The sequence below is a fragment of the Hyperolius riggenbachi genome, chromosome 7 (assembly GCF_040937935.1).
Source record: "Hyperolius riggenbachi isolate aHypRig1 chromosome 7, aHypRig1.pri, whole genome shotgun sequence".
Taxonomy (NCBI): domain Eukaryota; kingdom Metazoa; phylum Chordata; class Amphibia; order Anura; family Hyperoliidae; genus Hyperolius; species Hyperolius riggenbachi.
Genome location: NC_090652.1, coordinates 5,212,771 through 5,234,328, shown reverse-complemented (window position 1 = coordinate 5,234,328; position 21,558 = coordinate 5,212,771). Strand labels below are relative to the sequence as shown.

The following is a 21,558-nucleotide window of genomic DNA, read 5'->3' as shown; positions in this document are numbered from 1 at the left end:
TCATGCCGCCAATTTCCGCATGAATTCCCATTTAAATGCCCATACCTGAATCTCTTGTATGCGTACATCCCCTCCAATGCGTAATTTTATATGCATACAATGAGCAATAATATTTCTGGGCATGCGCAAGTGAAAATTTGAACCGTACGCGGAGAAATAGACGCGTTTACTGCATTCATAGTTTACTTTACAATACACATGTCAACTACGCATAGTGTGCGTAAGCTACGCATAGCGGTACTTCGCTATGTAAATGCTTAAGTGTAGTTTTGAAACTTCGCCTACAAACTACGATGCGTACATGCGAACTACGACGCGTAGATTCGCACTGGCGTAGTTTCTGCTCATCCCTGCTAGAGTATATGAAAGCCAATGGAGGTGAGCCTACAAGAGCGATTGCGACTGGGGAAATCGCAAACACTGGTCCTGACTGCGCTACTACAATAGAAAAGATACAAAAGCTGCAAAATGACATTGCAATCACCGTGGAAAATCGGTTTTAGGGCCGGGACACACTAGAACGATTTTCAGTGCGTTTTGAATCTCCTACAATTGTCGGCACTTTCAAAAACGCTTTGCTGGTGTAAGTCGATGGTGTTGAGCCCACAAGAGCATGTGAGATTTTGGAAATTGTGATCGCAGGAAATGCCGCATTTTGTGAAAGTTTGGGCTCCAATTCATAGTATATGAGTTAAGAAGGCCACACATGATACAATAAAATTATCCAATTCTACGACAATTTGATAAAAACATCTGATTTCCCGAAAACAGCTAAAACTTTTTTTTTTTATTCTAGCAAGAAATCCGAATGGATTTCCCGTTTGTATTTGGTAAAAGTCGATCGGGAATGGTGGATTTTTCTGATCAATTTTTTTGAAAATTGAACGTTGTGTGGTAGATTGTCGGTTTATTAATATATACACCCTAGCAATTTTCCAGAGTTTCCAATCGTTTTTATCATAATTGAGTAAAAATTGAACATACGTATGTGGTACATTGGTCAGATTTTTGAAATGTTACAATCAGTCAGAAAAATGTATTGCAATTCTTGAATTGAAAAGATATTTTAAAAATTGTATGGTGTGTGGCCACCTTTACCTTAATCACCAAAAATGTAGTGCAAATCGCCAACAAAACACTGGCACAAAGCGCTAGCGATTGCGATAGCATTTTGCGATTTCTAGTGATTTCACTACCCCAGCAAAAATAAAATATAGAAATACGTGCAAATCACAATTGCTCTGCCAACGCAAGCACCAAAAGATTGCTTCAAAAATCGCAGGAAATCGCTCTACAATCGCTGTACAAAACACTTGTAAAAACGTTAAAGGACTCTTAGTGGGCGCCTAGCCTAGAGCGATTTTTAAAAAGCGTTTATACAAATCCTATTGGCTGTTTCACAATTCAGCAATTCTATGTTATTAAATTCCCAAAAGTGCTGCATGTAGCATTTGTACAGCGATTTTTGTACTAATAATAAAAGTACAGAAAAGCAATCTCACTGTAGAAATCCCAGTGAAACCGCCTGGTGTAAATGTAATAGGGAATGCAATTAGTAATCTTCTGTGTGAAACAGCCCTTAAAAAACAAAAGAAGGAAAAAAGTCACAGCGGGGACAATAGAGTTCCTGCTGGTGACAAAAGAGTTAATGGCATCAGTTAGGCTGCCAGTGGTGATGATCACACAGAGGCAGGCGGGGAGGAGGACTGCTGGGTCTGTAGACTAGAGATGGGAAGTCTGGCTCTTTTCAATGAAACGATTCATTTGATTCAATCCAATAAAAAGATCCGGATCATGAACTGAATCATTTGATTCGTGTCACTGCGGAGTGTGTGGCTAGCTGTAACTCATTGCTAGTCACTCCCCTCCTCTGCTAATTGGCCCAGACATCTATTATTCCTCCTCCTGGCTCCTTCTTCTTCAGCTGTGTGTCAGGGCCCTTTTCCACTAGCTGCGTTTTTGCCAAAAACGCATGCGTTTGCTGATTCTTAAGGACTCATTCACACTTAAAAGCGCAAAACGCCAGCGGCGATTGCGGGAGTGATTTTTCCACGATTACACTCGGAAAAATCAATGGACAATGCAGCAATTTTTCTGTGATTGTGTTTAGCGCTTCTATAGCACTGAAACGCGATCGCCGGGAAATCCCCTGAAAATGGTGCAGGCAACGCGTTTGCGATTGGCGATTTGCGTTAATCGCCGGCGATTAACGCAAATCGCCCAAGTAATAACGAGCCCATAGGGTTTTATAGCAATAGCGCTTTAAAAAGCCCTAGCGCTTGAGCATTTTGCTGATATCGCTGGCGAAACGCTCTAGTGTGAATGGGCCCTAAGGCCTCTTTCACATTAGACAACGCGTGCAGCAGCCGTTTCCTGCATGCGTTGAATAGGCTGCGGCGTGTCGTGCGGAATCTGCGGTGCTACGCAATCAGCGGCGGTAGTAATCCAGTGACCCAACGGGAAAACGCCGGCCCCCGACGATAAAGATCTCCCGGGTGCGTCGTACCGCAATGCACTGAAGCGCAGCATCGGGTGTGAAAGTCTATGGACTTTCATTTTACCATGGGTAACGCAAAGTTTCGACTTTGCGTTGAAACGCAGAAAAAGGGCTCCAATGCGAAAGAGCCCTAAGTGCAGCCTGTTTAAAATAACGTGGCCTTATCCAGTGCTGCGTTCCGATTTTTAAAAAAATGCAAACACATATCTGTGCCCTTATGATGCGTTTTGGGATCGCACGAAAAACGCTTTGCGTTTTGTATTGATTTAACCACTAGTATCTATTCTCAAAAATTAAAACAACACTTGGCAATCAGAAAAACTCAAATGCCTAAAGAACGCACATCAAAATTGGTCAAAAACGCAAACGCACAAAAACAGCACATCAAAATCGGTCAAAGGCTTTTTGCAGTGGAAAAGGACCCTGTGCAGCTGCAGTTCCTGTCTCATCCACTGAACTGATTCGGTTCAGTGTGATGAGACGGATCACTCGACTCACAGGAAAGAACCGGCTCAAATGAACCGATCACTCATGAACCGGACATGACTGCTGTGGATCACATTACTGCACATGCAGAGAGCAGGGAGAGGCTGCTGGCTGCACAGAAGGCCTGAGCTTCCTCCCTCTCCCAGGTAACACAGGCTGAGGCCTCTCCATAGCCTAGGCCCCAGGCCAGGCCTCACCGCTAGGCCATGAAGCTGACTCGGAAGCAGGTGCTGTCCCGGGCCAAGGCCTCGGAGCTAGACAACGTCAGGAAACTCAACTGCTGGTGAGTATGGAGGCTGCTGCGGCCTGGAGCCGTTACCAGGGAGACCGACGCCAAACAAATACCCAGCGTGTAATGCAGCTGATGGCTTCCCCCGTGTACGGCTCACACTACAAGCAAGCTGGGACATTATACTAATGCCCGGCGTACACAGGGAGCCTGATGTGAGAAGGATGTGGTGGCTGACATGTTTATTTCCTATTAAACAATGCAGATTGCCTGGCTGTGCTGCTGATCCTGGTACACACCATGCGATTTTCACTTCAGATCGAGAAAATGATCATCTTCTTGTGCAAAATGATATACACAGCCTACTGATAGCCTGTGACCGATCGTAAGATCAATACGTATATTTCTCGATTGGAAGCAGATCAGACATGCTGGAAAATATCTATTGAAATACTGTCTATCGTTCTGCCCTTTTGATTCATTTTTGATTGATATCCAGTTGGAAAAATGATTGGAATATGATTAAAAATTTGACAAAAATAAAATGCATATGTGTATGAAAACTAGCTTTCTTCTATATCCATCTGATGTCTGATCTGCGTATTGATCTGATCGCTTGCTCAAGTAAGATCTGAATTGAAAATCACAAGGTGTTTACCTGGCTTAGTGCTTTTAGCCACAGCCCCTGAACAAGCATGCTGATAGTGCTCTGACTGAAGTGTGACTGTATTTGCTGCATGCTTGTTCCAGGTGTGTGATTCAGACACTACTGCAGCCAAAGAGACCAGCAGGGCTGCCAGGCAACTGGTATTGTTTAAATGACACCTGAAGAGAGAAGGATGTGGAGGCTGCCATATTTATTTCCTATTAAACAATACCAGTTGCCTGGTTGTCCTGCTGAGCTCTCTGGCTGCAGTAGTGTCTGAATCACGCCTGAAGCAAGCACGCAGCTAAACCAGTCACACTTCGGTCACCTTAACCATTTTCTGCTAAGAAAGTTTTTTTTTTTTTTTTTTTTTTTTTTTTTTAATAGTTGGAATTTCTTATCAGTGAGGGTCACACTGTAGTTTGTCAGAGTCAGGACTGAGTCAGCCACTTACATACCTGCTATTTAACTCTTTCAGGCAGAGAAAGAAAAAAAAGAACACAGCCTAGTTATTTGTGTGCTAGGCACTGTACATACCCATGTCTATCTCATCATGTCACATGTCACCTCGGGTGTCCTTTAAGCCTGGTACACACTTTCAATTATAATTGGCCAATCACTGCACGCGCGGCAGTGACAGACCTAGAGCCCGGTTTTAAACGGGCTTATTTAGGTCACTAGTGTTGAATATTGTGAGCAGATTGTGAATGTAAATCCTCATACAACATGGAGGTGGTAATATTGGTCTGTGATTGTCCAATCATAATTGTAAGTGTGTACAAGGCTTAACTACTTTCGGACTGCAATGATTGAAATATACGCCCTGTTTTGGTGGCTAACCTGGCTGGCAGGGCGTAGATTTCAATCAATCGACGCTGCGTGCTCTTGCTGCTTTTGCCACTGCCGACGATCTTGCCGCCGCTTAATCGCTTTGCCATCTCTATAACAGAGATGACCAATAACCAGCAGAACCCTGTAAGCGGGTCAGGAGCCGCTCCCATTGGCTGCCAGCCCTGTCTATCATAGTAAGCCTCTCCCATTGGCTTACACTGATAGACACGGCCAGGAGCCAATGACAGCGGCTCCTGACTGGCTCACATGAACTCTGCTGTCATAGAGACAGCAGAGTGGGTGGCCCAGGTTCCCGGCGTGTGGCGTGGACGGCAATTGTGGCGGGTATGTGCGTCGATTCGTTGGGATTTACCGTTTCTGGTACCAGCGGTCTCTGGTCCTTAAGGGGGCAAAGACTGCTGGTATTTAAGTGGTTAAAGGTGGCCATACACATGCAGATTACCACCCAATGTGGCAAACCGATAAATCCCTTTCTAACATGGATCTGATCTGAGAAGGATCTAATCCTTCTACACATTACATACAGGTGAAAATGTGTCAAACTGCAGCACTGCACAGTTCGATACAGTGCAACGCTATGAGCCATTGATCTACCGCTGGTCCACTATCAATCGAGATTCTCTGTCCAATCCAATTCCAATTGTGATCTTTTTTTTTTTTCTCCTCTGAGTATAGATTGAAATTCCGTTGGATACGGCATGTTGTGCGAGAGATTCCCAGAAGATTCAATTAGTGATCGCGTTAATCTGCCAGTAATCAAAAGGGAATCAATGTGTGTATGGCCTGCTTTAAGGGCATACACACACGTGCAATTCTAATCTGCCAATTTTACCATCCCTGAGTTTACCTACACAATCTGTTTATAGCAGTCAATATCTGTTGGCCCTCATATTACATGAAAGTGGTAACATTGGCCAATCAAGATTGCATGTGTGTATGCACCCTATCAGTGTCGTTCGCAAAGCCACATGCCTAGGACTGTCTGTGAGATCTTTATTTCCACCGTACACAGAGCTAATTGTGTCTTTTATTGTCTTTGCAGGGGAAGTCGCCTGACAGATGTAAGTAATATCTCTGCAAGTTGTTAACAGACTTCAGGAAAGTGTTATACAAATGTTAATACAGTTTTCAATACATAAAACCATATACTGTGCAAATTTGGACAGAGGCGCCAGGCAGGTTAAAATGATCTAAAAACAACTAAAAAGGAGGAGTACAGGTGGACTTACCTCCTGAAATGATGGACAATCGAGGTTGTTCAAATTGCAAATAACTATTTTGGCACTCTGCAACGCGTTTCGCAGGTATAACACGCTTCATCAGGCAAGGAGTGCAAGCTCAAAAAGGTCCAATAGTGGCAATGCGCCTCTAGACGGCGCTTCCATAGAGACCTAGGGGGCAATTGTCCCAGGACCCCAGAGCCTGTAGGGCCCCTCAAGCTGCCTTTCACAACGTAACTTTTTTTCCCTGGAACCCTGCAATGCCGCTTAAGGATTAACAGAGGACCGCTCCCCCCCCCCCCCCCCTACTGGGACAAGTGAGATGCTATACTTCCGGGAGCACAATTCAGTGTGTGTGTGTGTGTGTGGAGGGGGGGGGGGGGTTGATAGCAGTCTCAGGGGCACTGGGGGTGAAATTTAGCTGCAACAAAGGGCCCCTAATACCTATTTTTGGTTAGGGGGGTGTCAGGGGCCCCTAGGGCCCGGGCACCCCATTGTTACTAGAATTGGCCCTGCCTAGAAGCAGATGGGTTTGGTTCCAATGTAGAAATCGATTCTATTAACAGATTTGTTTCTTTTTCAGATTTCGATATGTCACGAGCTTCCAAATATTGAAGTAATGACCCTCAGGTGAGTAATGCTACAGACGTAACACTGCGAGCAAATAATAACCAAAAATAACCAAACTGGCCAATACACACGTATCCTAGCGATGCTTTTATGCATTTTTGTATTTACATTATATTGTATCTAGTCAGTTTGTATAGAGCAAGGTCGTTTATCCTGGCTTTTTCACTGCTATAGATGTGCTGTGTGTGCTGAGGGGTCACTGGAAATGCCTTTAGTAAATGAGGCCCAATGCTTTCCCTGGAAGGTTTACATTCTTATTTACAACCTATTGCAGTGCCAACAGCATCTCCAGCCTGGAGCCCGTCAGCCATTGCCAGAATCTGGCCGAGCTGTACCTGAGGAAGAACAACATCTCCAACCTGGCCGAACTTTACTACCTGAAGCTCCTCCCCCAACTGAAAATCTTGTGGTTATCGGAGAACCCGTGCTGCAGTCCCGACCCCCACCGGTACCGGATGACCGTGCTGAGGAACCTCCCCAACCTCCAGAAGCTGGACAATCAAGGTAACGCATTCATTTCTATGCATGTATTTCAGGAATACTTCTGCATGTGCTCAAACATTCTTTAAGCAAACTCCTCCAGACAATGAGGGTACTTCTCTTGGTAGAAGGAAACCTCTGGATAGGAGTATCCCCTGTCTTCCTCCAGCTCATTGTTCCTCTGCTGGGTCCAGCCAAAGACTATACGTGGCTCAAACCTGTGCAGTGCCACGGACCCAATTGGGCTCTGCTTTTTTGTCAAAGGCGGAATGCGACTGCAAGATTTGGGGTTCTCAGTGCCGGAACAGCCTGGTGGAGGAGGACAGGAGAAACCATTTTGTAGGATCCAGAGGCTTTCTTCTCCCAGAGTAAATTCATTTTTTTATTTACATTTTAAACTAAAGGACAACTGAAACATTAGGGATATGGAGGCCGCCATATTTATTTCCTTCTAAGCAATACCAGTTGCCTGGTTATCCTGCTGACCCTCTGCCTCTAATACTTTTAGCCGTAGCCCCTGAACAAGCATGCAGATCAGGTGACTGAAGTCAGACTGGATTAGCTGCATGCTTGTTTCAGGTCTGTGATTCAGCCACTACTGCAGCCACAGAGATCAGCAGGACTGCCAGGCAACTGGCATTGTTTAAAGGGAACCAGAGATGAACGATTCACACAAAATAAACATATCAGTTGATAGCTTGTAAATAATAAATGCTCTACCTGATAATTTCACCACTCTGGTGTGCCTTTTTGAGTGCTTTTTATCCATTATTGCTCCAGGAAATATCCAATATGGCCACCGGCTCATATTCCTTCTGCTTCCAGGTTATGAGCTGTTCTGGATGGGCTGTCTAGGCTATATGAGACTATAGAAAAGCAAGGCTGCTGTAGGCTTTCATCTGTGTGCTTTCAACATTATTATTCTGGTATGCTGTGTGGCTGCCTGTAGGAAGTGTCTCTCATAGTAATGAAACTGCATACAGTAGATAATAATGACAGGCTGCACAGACAGAGCACACAGATCACACAGCCACACTTGTCTGTTAGACAGAGATGTTTCCTGCAGCATCAGCCCCTCCCATGTCATCACAGCTCTCAGTATGTAAAGCAGGAAATCTGAGCCAGGAGGTGGCAGGCTTGGGCTTGAAAACACTCCACAGAAGAGTGACTCAGCTATAATGATTCCAGGTCAAACCTTGACTGAATAGTCGGTGGATTCTTATCACAGTTGATAACAGATAGATTAGACTGAGAAGAATACAACTAAAAGCAGGGTAGGTGTTTACTGTCATGTTCCCACTGATAAATGTAATAAAATACATGAGGGTGCTTCGTCTCTGGTTCTCTTTAACAGGAAATGCACATGGCAGCTTCCATATTCCTCTCCATATAGTTGTCCTTTAAGTTAGATAAAGGTTTGCATTTAATTTCACAAATATGACACTGACCCATGACCGAAGCGGTGATGCGACCCGCCAGGCCTGGTTTAAGGGGCCCTGGGGCAAACGTAAGCAGGGGAACCTCCATGAACATTACCCCGGGGCCCCCTCATGTGTAGGAGCATTAATCACTCAGCGGTCCCGGCGGTTGTGGCTGCACCATCTGTACACTCTTCAGCCACGCTGACTGCCTCTACTCTATCCGGTCCCACGCGTGTTATGTGTAAACACACCCCCGGATATAGGAGAGGCAGACAGCGGGGCTGAAGATTGCCCAGATGGTACAGCCACGGCCGCCGGGACAGGTGAGTGATTCATGCTGTTACATGTAGGGGGAAGCAGGTGCGGGGGCCCCTGCAGAAGTTGGGGGGGACCTGGGGTAACTGAATTTGAGAAATCATCTTTTTTTTTTTTTTTTTTTTTTTTAATTTTCTATCCAATTGATTGTCCAGAACGGACTACTTGTAGCACCCCTGGAAATTATTCTGGTTGTCTTCTTGTTGCAATTATAGTTTTAAAATAAACGTGCTGTTCTCGATAAAACCCACAGATTTTATTTGCCCCTTTGTCCCGGCTATTACAACATTTAAATTATGTCCCCATCACAATGTATGGCGACAATATTTTATTTGGAAATTATTCTGGTTGTCTTCTTGTTGCAGTGGTGACATCAGAGGAAGTCTCTCAGGCCGCTACAGAAGGTGTAGAGATCACATCACCTCCAAGCGTCATTCCCAGCACAGAAAACGGTCACCCGCCACCGACCACGGAACAGAACGAGACTGAGGTCACGGCGGAATCGGCAAGCGACTTGCTGAACTTCAGCATGGAAGAAACAAAGTGAGACTTCCATCTAATGACTGATCCAAGCAGCTGATTAATAAAAACTCTTTTCTCATGTAGGCGGAGACGTAACTATAGAGGAGCAGCAATCACAGGGGGCCCAGAGCTTCAAGGGGGCCCCAACTACTAAGCTTCCCTTCCTCCGATACAGGGGCCCATCCTTCAGGTGTTTTGTGGCAACACTTGTTATGGGTGTGAAGATCATGATCAGGGATGGTCGTAGTGAGCCAACTTCGCTATGCTGGAACTGCGCGTAGTTTTACGCAATTACGCTTCGCCAAAGTATGGCTTCGAAGTCAAATATTCGCTTCGTATGCATTTTGTAGACTACGCGTTAAAATACGCAATTACGAGTAGTGCGAAGCGTAGTGTATGCGGATGCTTATGCCTGCATGCAGAAAATGTTACGTATTAATTCCTCTTTAATTGCTTATACCGGGAACTCTTCTATGCGTACATTCCCCTTTCCAATGCGTAATTTTGTAAGCATACAATCGCACGTGGAAAATTAGACGCGAGTAACGCATTCGTAGTTCACTACGCAATACACTTGTTAACTACGCATAGTGGGCGTAAGCTACGCGTAGTGGTACTTCGTTACGCGTAAATTCGTAAGCATAGTTTTGAAATGTCACCTACGAACTAGGATGCGTAGATACGAAATACGATGCGTAAATTCGCACTGGCGTAGTTTCTGCTCATCCCTGATCATGATTGCCACACTTGTTATATGGCCCTTGTGAGATGGGCCCCCAGGCTGTGAGGGTCACTCAGGGGAGGCAAGGGAAGGGGTGTGACCATTGAAGGGGGGGTATCAAAGTTTCGCTGGTGGACCCCATGAATTGTAGTTACGCCACTGCATATAGGATATGTATAATTCGGCTTCATACATCTGTGTTCCCTCTCATTCATTTCCCCACTAACGAGTGGCGGCGAGAACGTGCGTGAAAGCAAGCGGCGGCCATCCGCCACAATAGATTATTGTCTATATCCCTGGGCAGGAACCAAAGTCTTGCAGGATGTAGATAATCTGTCGCAAACCACATAAGTGGTTAAACTAAACCCAAAATGAAACAAGGCAAATAGTCTACGCGATAAGTTGATGTAAAATTGTAATGTTTTGCCTTTGGAACGCGACAAACTTGACAAATTCAAAAACCCATCATATTCAAATATGCACCTATCCATTCAGGCTTAAGACCTTCACTGGATAGCTACAGCAGCTTCCTCTTAGCTGATTGAGGTCTGACAAATGCTCATCATCTACATCCTGTAGACACATGGCTAATCTATATATATATAAAATCAGATGTATGTATGTGTGTGTGTATGTGTATGTGTATGTGCCGCGATCACACTAAAACGGCTGGACCGATTTGAACGAAACTTGGTATACAGATCCCTTACTACCTGGGATAATATGTTCTGGGGGTCTTGGGTCCCCCCTGCATACGTGGGCGGAGCTACAAACAGCAAATCAGATTTCACCCATTCAAGTCAATGGAAAAAATGTAAAAGGCTGCCATTCTCACAGTAATCAAGCCAGAGTCCCCACACTTGGCACAGTTGGTCACTTGGTGACCGAGGTTACAAATCCAGGAAAAGGGGGCGGAGCATAAAACAGCCAATCAAATTTCAGCCGTACCATTTTAAATGGGAAAATGTAAACTGCAGCCATTCTTAGACTGTTAATCGCAGGGTTCTCAAACTTGGCACACTTGGTCACTGGGTGAATGCGATAAAGATTCAAGAAAATGGGTGGAGCCTACAACATCCAATCAAAATTCACCTATTGATTTTCAAGGGGGAATATTGAAACTACTGCTATTCATACACTTTTAATGGCAGAGGCTTCAAACTTGCTACAGTCGGTCATTGGGTGACTGGGGTCCAAATTCACTAAAGGGGCGGGGCCACATACAGCCAATCAGATTTCCTTGGTAGATAAACTGCCTCCATTCACACATTTTTGATGCCAGGAAACTGAAAGATCACAAACTTGGTCATCGAGTGACTGTGTGTCAAGGTTACAAAAAGTGGGCGGAGCCAAAAACAACTTTTACTGGGAAAATATAAACTGCAGCCATTCTTACACCGTTAAAGCCAGAGTTCTCAAACTTTGCACAGTTGGTCATTGGATGACTGAGATTAAGATTTTGGAAGGTGGGTGGAGCCTACAACAGCCAATAAAAAATCACCTTTTGATTTTCAAAGGGAATATTTAAGCTGCTACCATTCTCTTATACTGTTAAAAGCAGATGCCTCAAACCTGGTACAGTTGGTCACTGGGTGACTAGGGTCCAAATTCAGAAGCCACAAACAGCCAATCAGATTTGTTTATTTTTCAATGGGAATATACAAAGTATTGATACCAAGGACCCCAAAGCTGATAAACTTGATAATTGAGTGACCGCATGTCAAAGGTAGAAAAAGTGGGCGGTGCCAACAGCTACATTTTTTACATGGCAGGGTTCCCAAACTTTACACAATTGGCCACTGGGTGACTGGGATGAATATTCAGAAAAGTGGGTGGAGCCTACAACAGCCAATCAAAATTTACCTATTGATTTTCAAGGGAAATATTCACATTGCTACCATTCTTACACTGTTAATGGCAGAGGCCTCAAACCTGATACAGTCAGTCATTGGGTGACTGGGGTACAAATTCACTAAAGGGGTAGAGCCACAAACAGCCAATCAGATTTGTTAGATTGATTTCAGCCATTCTGTTATTGGCAGGGTTCTCAAATGTGACACAGTTGGCCACTGGGTGACTGGGACTAATATTCAGGAAAGTGGGTGGAGCCTACAGCAGCCATTTAAAATTCACCTTTTGATTTTCAAGGGGAATATTTACATTGCTGCCATTCTTACACTCTTAATGGCAGAGGCCTAACATCTGCTACAGTCAGTCACTGGGAGACTGGGGTTTAAATTCTGAAGGGAGCTGGCCAAAAACAGCCAATCACATTTGTTTAATTTCAATGGTAAAATGCAACTTATTGATGCCAAAGACCCCAAAGCTCATAAACTTGGTCATTAAGTGACTGTATGTCAAGATTAGAAATAGTGGGCAGAGCCAAAAACAACTCACTTTTTACATGGGGAAATGTAAATTGCAGCTTTACTTACACTGTTAATGGCAGGGTTCTCAAACTTCACACAGTTGGTCACTGGGGGTGACTAGGATTAATATTCGGAAAAGTGGGTGGAGCCTACAAGAGCCAATCAAAATTCACCTATTGATTTTCAAGGGGAATATTGAAACTGCAGCCATTCTTACACTGTTAATAGCAGAGGCCTCAAACCTGCTACAGTCAGTCGTTAAGTGTTTGGGGTTCAAATTCAGTAAAGGGGCTGAGCTAAAAACAGCCAGATTTCTTTGCTGGATAAACTGCTTCCATTAGCACAATTTTGATGCCAGGAACCCAAAAGCTCACAAACTTGGTCATTGAGTAGTGACTGTGTGTCCAGGTTACAAAAAATGGGTGGAGTTAAAAACAGATTTTTCAGGGAAATTGTAAACTGCAGCCCTTTTTCACTTTTAATGGCAGGGTTCTCAAACTTAGCATAGCTGGTTACTGGGTGACTGGGATTAATGTTCACAAAAGTGGGTGGAGCCTAAAAATGCCAATCAAAAATCACATGTAGCTTTTCAAGGAGAATATTAAAATTGCTGTCATTCTTGCACTGTTAATGGCACAAGCCTCAAACCTGGTGCAGTTGGTCATTGGGTCACTGGGGTTCAAATTCAGAAAAGGGGACAGAGCCACAAACAGTGAATCAGATTTGTTTCATTTCATGGGAAAATACAAATTATTGATGCCAAGGACCCCAAAGCTCACAAACTTGAGCATTGAGTAGTGACTTTGTGTCCAGGTTACAAAAAGTGGGCGGAGCCAAAACCAAATTTCACTGGGAAAGTGTAAACTGCAGCCCTTCTTACACTGTTTATGGCAGGTTCCCAAACTTTGCCTAGATGGTCACTGAGTGACTGAGATTAATATTCAGGGAAGTGGGTGGAGCCTATAATAGCCAATCAAAATTCACCTGTTGATTTTTAAGTGGAATGTTTAAATTGCTGCCATTTTTACACTGTTAATAGCAGATGCCTCAAACCTGCTACAGTTGGTCACTGGGTGACTGGGGTTCAAATGCTGGAGAGGGGGTGAAGCCACAAACAGCCAATCTGATTTGTTTAATTTCTATGGGAATATACAAATTATTGTTGCCAAGCACCCCACAGCTCACAAACTTGGTCATTGAGTGTTTGTGTGTTAGGGTTAAAAAGTGGGCGGAGGCAACACCAGTCAAATGCATACACAGGCAACGCCGGGTCATCAGTGGGTGGAGACAAATACAAATTTCACTGGGAAAATGTAAACTGCAGCCATTCCTACAGTGTTAATGGCAGGGTTTTTAAACTTTGCACAGTTGGTCAATGGGTGACTGGGATTAATATTCAGAAAAGTGGGTGAAGCCTACACAAGTGGATCAAACTTCACCTATTGCTTTTCAAGGGGAATATTTAATTGCTACCATTCTTGAACTGTTAATGGCACAGGCCTCAAACCTGGTACAATTGGTTATTGGGTGACTGGGGTTCAAATTCAGAAAAGGAGTGGAGCCACAAACAGCCAATCAGTTTTTTTTCATTTCAATGCAAATTATTGATACCAAAGACGGCAAAGCTCACAAACTTGGTCATTGAGTAATTGTGTGTTAGGGTTAGAAAAAGTAGGTGGAGCCGACACCAGCCAGATACATACCCGGGCAACGCCGGGCAATCAGCTAGTACTGTTATATAGGGATGCTGGGATCTGACACCTATTCTTCTTACTTCAGTTGTCTTGTGGACAAACCTGATTAACCTGACTACCAGGGAAATCTGAACTTAGTGGCAAACCCATGAAAGAAGTATTCTGTTCATCCTGTGACTGACTTCCATACATTGTTCATATTTATTTACCAGACTTGCTGTAGATTTCACTCAATTTTGGGTTCTGTTGGGGCTTTAAGGTTTTTGTTCATAAAGTGAACCTAAATATAGTAAAGTCAGGGGCGTTTCTTTAGGGGCCCGGAGTTCCCCATTAAGGCAGCCAATCAAGAAATGCAATTATCACTGGATTGCAATAGATATCCAAGATGAGGTTGGCAGACACGTTGCTGAAGTTTCATAGTGTGTAACCGATTGGTTCTGTTTTTATCACCCCAGTAAGATACGAGAACAGCTGGGCATGAAGCCTCTCCCAAGAGACAAGTTTTCTCCTTTTGCGTCTCCGATGGAAGCAGATGCCGGCAGGAAGAAGAAGGTATGATATATTAAGAATGGTCTTTGTGAATGTGTGTACGTCCTTTTGATAAGGCAGCCCCCTCATGGACCAGAGCAATTTTCACATTTCAGTGCTCCTCTCTTTCATTCGCCAATAACTTTATCACTGCTTATCACAATGAAATGATGTATATCTTTATTTATTTATTTATTTATTTTCACTACCAGTTAGGCTTTCTTTGGGTGGCACTTTTTTTTTTACAAAGAATTATAATATTCTAAATGCTTTTTAAGGGGTATAATAATAAGAAAAAATATTATTACTCAGTTTCAGCAATTATAGTTTTAAAATAAACATGCTGTTCTCGATAAAACCCACAGATTTTATTTGCCCCTTTGTCCCGGCTATTACAACATTTAAATTATGTCCCTATCACAATGTATGGCGACAATATTTTATTTGGAAATAAAAGTGTATTTTTTTAGTTTTTTGCATTCATTTAGACTATATCACTAAGAAGAAGAAGGTGTAAAGGTAATGGGGTGTAAAGGTAAAGGGGTGTAATAGTGCCCTTTTTAACCCCCCCCCCCCTAAAGACCAGGCCATTTTTTGCTGATTAGGCCATTGCTGCTTTAAGGCCTTGCTGCATGGCCGCACAACACAGCACACGAGATTCCTTCCCCCTTTTCTGCCCACCAACAGAGCTTTCTGTTGGTAGGCAATGCTTGCTCTCCCAATTTTTATTTTTTTTTAATAAATATATGTATTCTTTTTTTATTATGTATCCTTCCCTCCCCCCCGCCAGCCAATCAGCGCGTTCAGCTGTCATAGGCTTCAGCCTATGACAGCGGATCGCCTTTGTGCCTCTGGAGGGGACAGCTGTGTCACACGGCTGTCCCCAGTACAGCGCTGCCTTAGATCGCAGCGCTGTACAGTGTTAATAGATGGCGGTTTCGCCATCCAGCAGTCTCCGAGCAGCGATCGCTCCTGGGAGACTAATGGCAGAGCAGAGCTCCATCATTCAAGTGGAGATGCACGCTATCTCCTGCAAAACATGCCCCCAGGACTGTATGCCGATCGGCGTTAGGCAGTTCTGGGGCTGCTTCAAAAATTGAATGCTCTTCAAAATAGCTCAACGGAAGTTTGAAGCCTGTGGAGTGCCTTTTCCTTATTGATTGTAGTTCTGGGGCTGCCTCTGCATTCATGCCAATTGGCGCAGAGCAGTCTTTAAGTGGTTAAACCCTCTTACCACTGTTTGGAGTCTGTGCACCATTGCTGCTAATCTTTGCCTTTACTTGGAGTTTGGCTACACTCTATGAGCTGCTGGCTCCTACCATCCATGTTGGCCAGAGTTTGGTTATTTAACCCTTTATCAGCCCCTCCCTAAGAGGCAGGGAGGGTTGAATCCTCTGGTGGTGGGAGCACTGGGGCTCACCCGTACTCTTCCTCTTGGTGTTGCATGGGGACTTTGGGGGTCCTGGGCAGTGTAAGAGCTTGGGGCCCCTGCCTGCCATGTGCACTAGCATATGTGTTTTTAAGTAGAGAGACATCAAAGCATTCCTAGAATTTACAGCACGAGTTCTGCCAACTGAAGTCATAAGCAGTGCACTTTGGGTTAATAACCAAACTCTAGCACCTCTGATGCTCAAATTTAAACACTGGGCACCATAATAACTAGAATTAACCTTGATTTCCATGACAGTGCCCAAATTACCAGCTGGCTGTGGGCACCCAAATTCCTTGTTTCCTGTGAGTCCCTATATTTGTGTTTTAAACTTTTCTGGAAAATACATTGGACTTTTATGTAGTAGTTTATTGCTGTTTTTTGTTCTGCACCGTTAGAAGTAACCTAACGTTGTATTCTGTTCTTATCAGAATAATGTCCTAAACGCCATTTTGCTGCTGCTGAAGGATCTGGACACAGAAGGCTTGGAGATGGTTCAGAGGACTGCCGGGAATCGGATTCAACAGCTTCAGAGGAAGGAGCTCCAGCAGGACCGATGAATAGGTCCGAGGCAACTCCACCGGCAGGACCGATGAATAGATCCAAAGCAACGCCACAGATATTCAAGAACTTGAGGGTTCCAGTAACAGACTGGGCCTGATCTACCAAAGCATCTCCAACCCAAAAGCCATACATTCAAAAACGGCGCAGGCAAATATGGGTAAAGATGGCTTACCCTGATCTAGCTAATGTCCTGGCTACTTTGTAATTCCCCTATTACCGAATTCAATATCTGCCTGTGTAATTCTAGCTCTGGCAGTTGTCGGCAGCCAAATTACTCCGTCTTTTTTTTTTTTTTTTTTTTCTTTGTAATTTGGGTTCCGGCTCTTGCCAGCGCCTAGATAAGGCAGTGAGCTCCATAATTTACATACCGGCCTAAGACAACACCCGAATACCGGACCCAGCGCTGCGCCCCAAATTAGCTATCTCGTCTCAAAGATCCAGAGGTATTGCCAAAGTAGATCCACGAAAACCAAGACTGAATCTTCTAAACCTTGCCTTTCATAGAGTAAAAAAAAACACTCTAGCGCCTGGGTCCAACCGAAATAGTGTGGATCCTATGTATAGTGTCTGCATTAAGATTTTTTTAATTAACTGTGTAAAAAAAAACCCACAATGGCCTAGATTTACACATATAAAAAGAAGTAAAAAAAACTTGCCTTAGATGCTGCATGAAACTGGAATCGCATGACCACAAATTTATGAACTTCTCAGAAACCCGGGCTGATATGATGTCTCATGCTAACCATATGACAAACCGTAACTGTTTTTTTTTTTTTTTTTTTTTTTTAATGAAACTGGTACCGGTTTGGCAGAACACTTATATTTCTTCTGGAGATTCCTCATGCTGACCACACACATTTCACTTTCATTCAATGACAATTTCAAGTTAATAAAACAGGAACTCTGACTTTGGGGGAATTCACCTGGCTTGAACTCTGAGCTAAGCAGAATCTGAAGGCTGTTGATAAACGACTTGACGCCTGGAACCCAGTAGAAAACACAAAGCACAATCGCTAGTGATTTGTAATAGCGTTTTGCAAGTGATTTTGGGAGCGATTTCCCTGCTCCTATACAATTCATTAGAATGGAAACATTCCCAAAATGCTGCTGCGATTTGCTTTAATCACAATCGCTGTAGTGGAATCTGTCCCCTCCATTTACATTGGCAGAGCGTTTAGGGAAATCGCTAGCGATTGAATGCGCTCCCTAAATGCTAACAAAAAATGCTCTAGTGGGTTCCTGGTCTAATAGAGATGATATACGAACTCTACATTTTTCAGAGTTGATGTGTATTTTTGCAATTTGTATGTAATGTAATGCAGATGCAGCTTATTTGAAATTTTAATATGCATACCAATTGCAACCACTTGGAATAAACTGCATCTCCATTACAGGAAGGTCACTGGTTCAATCTTTACATTTCCAAATTAGGGATGGTCAAATGAGATACAAGTAACTTGGAGTTAATGCAGGATCATGCAAATATATGCAGCCTGCAAAACGGACCAATCAAATTCCACCTTTGGCAGGATTTGATTGGTCCATTTTCAAACTGCATACATTTGAATATAGAATTTGCATAATTTTGTTTCTACTCCAAATTATATGCATAATTATTGACCATCCCTATTGCAGATACCATTAGTTCAACACAATGCCATATTATTCCTATGGGGTTTTCACATAGAGTGTGGGGAGTTCAATGCATGCTGTGTGGTTAACCGGGTAACCCCGTGTGCTTACAGTGAGGTGGTTGAAGCATACTTTCATTGTACTGTGTGCTTCACTGTAGGGTCACACTGCAGCGGTAATGCAACATTTTGGCAATATTGCGTTGCACTCTCAGCGCAATGCAGCTGACGGAGTATTGAAAGGGCCCTGACAGTTGCCGTAAGCAAGCCTCTGTCATTATAAGAACAAATGTCCCAGATTTGGTGGCTAATATAACTAGTAGGGATGGTTAATGAGATGGAGATAACTGCAGGTGTATGAAAAATATGAATGCAAACTTATGCAACGTGAAAGTAGACCAAATGAATTCCACCTTGCTGAGATGTGATTGGACTGTTTTCAAGCTGCAATAAATTTGTGTAAAATTTGCATCAACTCTGAGTTACGTCTCAGTGACCATCCCTAATAACCAGGTCGCATGATTTCCTATGGAGGCATCTTATTTGTATTGCCCCGTACAAGAACACTGTTTTATTTCAATTTTTTTCCTTTTAACCTAAATGGCTCGCCAGGTAAAACGGCAAATGGATCTATAAAGCTAGGCTCACAGTAGGACGCTATTTTCCTGCGTTAATAGTCATATAAGGCAGGTTACCGCACAGCAATGTTAACCCTTTGCGACGTTAAAGTCGTGTTGTAAATGTTGCGTTATGGTAACGCACTGCTGCAGTGCGCTTCCTCCTAACACAGACGTTACCAGGTACAGGGAAGCTTACTTTTCATTGCCTGTATGCAACGGTAATGCAGCGCTAAGGTGCATTTCAATTTTTTTGGGTGCGCTGCGTTGTAGTGTTGCATTGCGACTTTAACATTGCATCACAACACAACATCCTGCTGTGAACCTGGCCTCAGTAAATATTTTCACTGATAGTTAGTGTTTTTGAATTAAAAAAAAAAGTTTAATCTATTTTAGCACTTAGAAAAAAAGCTATCGCCATATGCTCGCTTTAAGTGGCGCTCTTACTTCAGGCATCCGGTTTGTTGCTGTGAAATTTTTTTATGAAAACTTTTGGACACATGATTTAGTGCATGAAGTGACCACACTGTGTAGCATCCCCCATACCTGCGTTCTGATGAAGGTCAAAGCCGAGAGGAACTAATACTGAAAACCCCAATGTTTCCAAACTGAAGGAAATGTATATTTGTCATCATTTAAAGTGTGAAGTTCTAAATATACATGTGTATATATATTTTTTTTAATTGTTTATAGAAGTTTGGTATTCTTTGCTTATTTATAAAAGCTTGTCCAAAGTATAGTCTAGCTTTTTTTTCTGGAGAATACATGACTTTATGGGGCCCTCTGTTTGCATGCTATAGTGATATTATTTATGTCAATGGCTAATTCTTCTGACCATGTCAAGAGATTGTTTCTGCAATCTGGCGAGGTGTTTACAGGCGATTAGGCAAGCAACGCTTTGTCACGTGTGGCGATAATGACCATCATGGCAGATCAGATCTTTAGGTCGCATTCACAGTGGGACGTTATGGTTGCGCGTTTGCAAAGTCTTATAACTCAGCTTACCACACTGCAATGCTAATTCTATGGGCCATTCACAGTGCAACGTTAAAGTCGTGTTTTAAAAATGTTGCGTTGTGGTAACTCACTGCTTGCAGTGCATTACGTCTTAACGCAGACACATAACTTTAACGTCGCATTAAACCACAACGTCCCACTGTGAATACAGCCTATAGATCCCCAATGACTCCTGCGCAAATTGTATGATTATTTAAGCTCTCATTCGCACCTGTCATGTCCCGTCGCATATTTCAATGTGTCACTTACAATGTTAGTGTTAATTTTTTTTTTTCTTTTACCCAATTATGAAAAAATTATTGAGGTTCGATTCACTGTGGGACGTTGGGGAGCTGCGTTATAAACTCTTATAACATAGCTTACCACTAGAGATGGCACGAATGGCTTGCCGGCGAACGGTACCCGGCGAACTTCCAGGGTTTGCGATCGTGGAGAACCACTAACTTTGGCCCCTTGGTGCTATAATTACTACTGTGCCAGTGCCAGGTACACATTGTAATACCCATCACTGCATATACCTACCTGTTGTTCACTTCAGTGCACCCACCTAACTACTTGAGCGCACGCAGTGTCACTGTGCCGGTCCGGTGACTGTCTGTGTGTGACAGGTGCACATTATAATACCCATCACTGCATATACCTACCTATTGTTCATAGTGCACCTACGTGAGCGCACACAGTGTGATACACCACCAGGTCTGTGGAGTTGGTACAAAAATCTTCCAACTCCGACTTCTCAGTTTATGAAATCAATGTCTCCAACTCCGACGCCGGGTACCCAAAATTGCCTCGACTCCGACTCCACAGCCCTGTATACCACTCCGTGCATACTTGTTAACTGCACCTGTGTGACTGACTGCACATTGTATTAGTCAAGTCCGTGCATACCTTTCACTTCATCCCCCCCCAATATGGACAAAGCAAAAGGCAGAGGCTGTTTGAGGTCACGCTGTCGTGATATCGTGCGGCCCTCAACCAAAGTACAGTGTTCAGAAGAAGGCATGTGCCATCAACACCCACTAGTGTCAGGGCGCAGTTGACTTAACACAGAACACCTCATCTTTCTCAGCTTTCGCACGGAAGCGGGACATATCTTCCTCCTCCTGCTCTGATTCTGGCACCCCACTTGACACTGAGTAGGCTGCCACCACCAAAGTGCCATCACCCCAGGGCTTCCTGGGGCGCAAGTGGTGACATCTCTGGCACACAGCTCAAGGGTCCATCTGACCACGGACGCCTGGTCTGCAAAGCACGCTCAGGCCTGCCCGAAGACTAAGTCAGTCCCTACACACACCATCTCTGCCTGCACGCATGTGACTGCCTGCCCCAAGACTAAGTCGCTCCCCACACAGCATCTCTGCCCGTAAGTCCGGTTGACTGCCTTCTCCGCCACCACCAACAGGGTCCAGGACTCCAGGTGGATTCCTGAATTTTTAAGGCCGCTGTTCTATCATTGAGCTACCACAGCCCGGTGACCACATTGGCTTGATAACCGCTACGGCCTGCACTCTGGCCACGGTGCGCACCAGTCCAGCATGGCTGTCACTACGCAAACAGCTGTTTGCGGTGAGTTTGGTCTGTCAGAGTGAAGCAGTACTCTAATTACACTCCCTGATTGATGTATACACATGCAAGATGTTTGAAAGCACTTTAGGGCTGCAATTTAGCATTCAATTTCTGCCTTTAAAAC

At 43.9% G+C, this 21,558-nt stretch overlaps 1 protein-coding gene and 1 long non-coding RNA gene across 2 annotated transcripts in view; one reads left to right on the top strand and one right to left on the bottom strand.

Moving 5' to 3' along the window:
• The window catches only part of LOC137525357 (uncharacterized), a 124,554-nt gene that overhangs the window by 22,256 nt on the left and 80,740 nt on the right, over positions 1-21,558 (bottom strand). The window lies entirely within an intron of this gene.
• CFAP410 (cilia and flagella associated protein 410) lies at positions 3,027-19,588 on the top strand. Its single transcript, XM_068243507.1, has 7 exons — positions 3,027-3,266; positions 5,753-5,771; positions 6,514-6,560; positions 6,835-7,064; positions 9,142-9,319; positions 14,538-14,634; positions 16,471-19,588. The coding sequence occupies exons 1-7, from the start codon at positions 3,190-3,192 to the stop codon at positions 16,597-16,599; spliced, it is 777 nt and encodes a 258-aa protein (XP_068099608.1). The 5' UTR covers positions 3,027-3,189; the 3' UTR covers positions 16,600-19,588.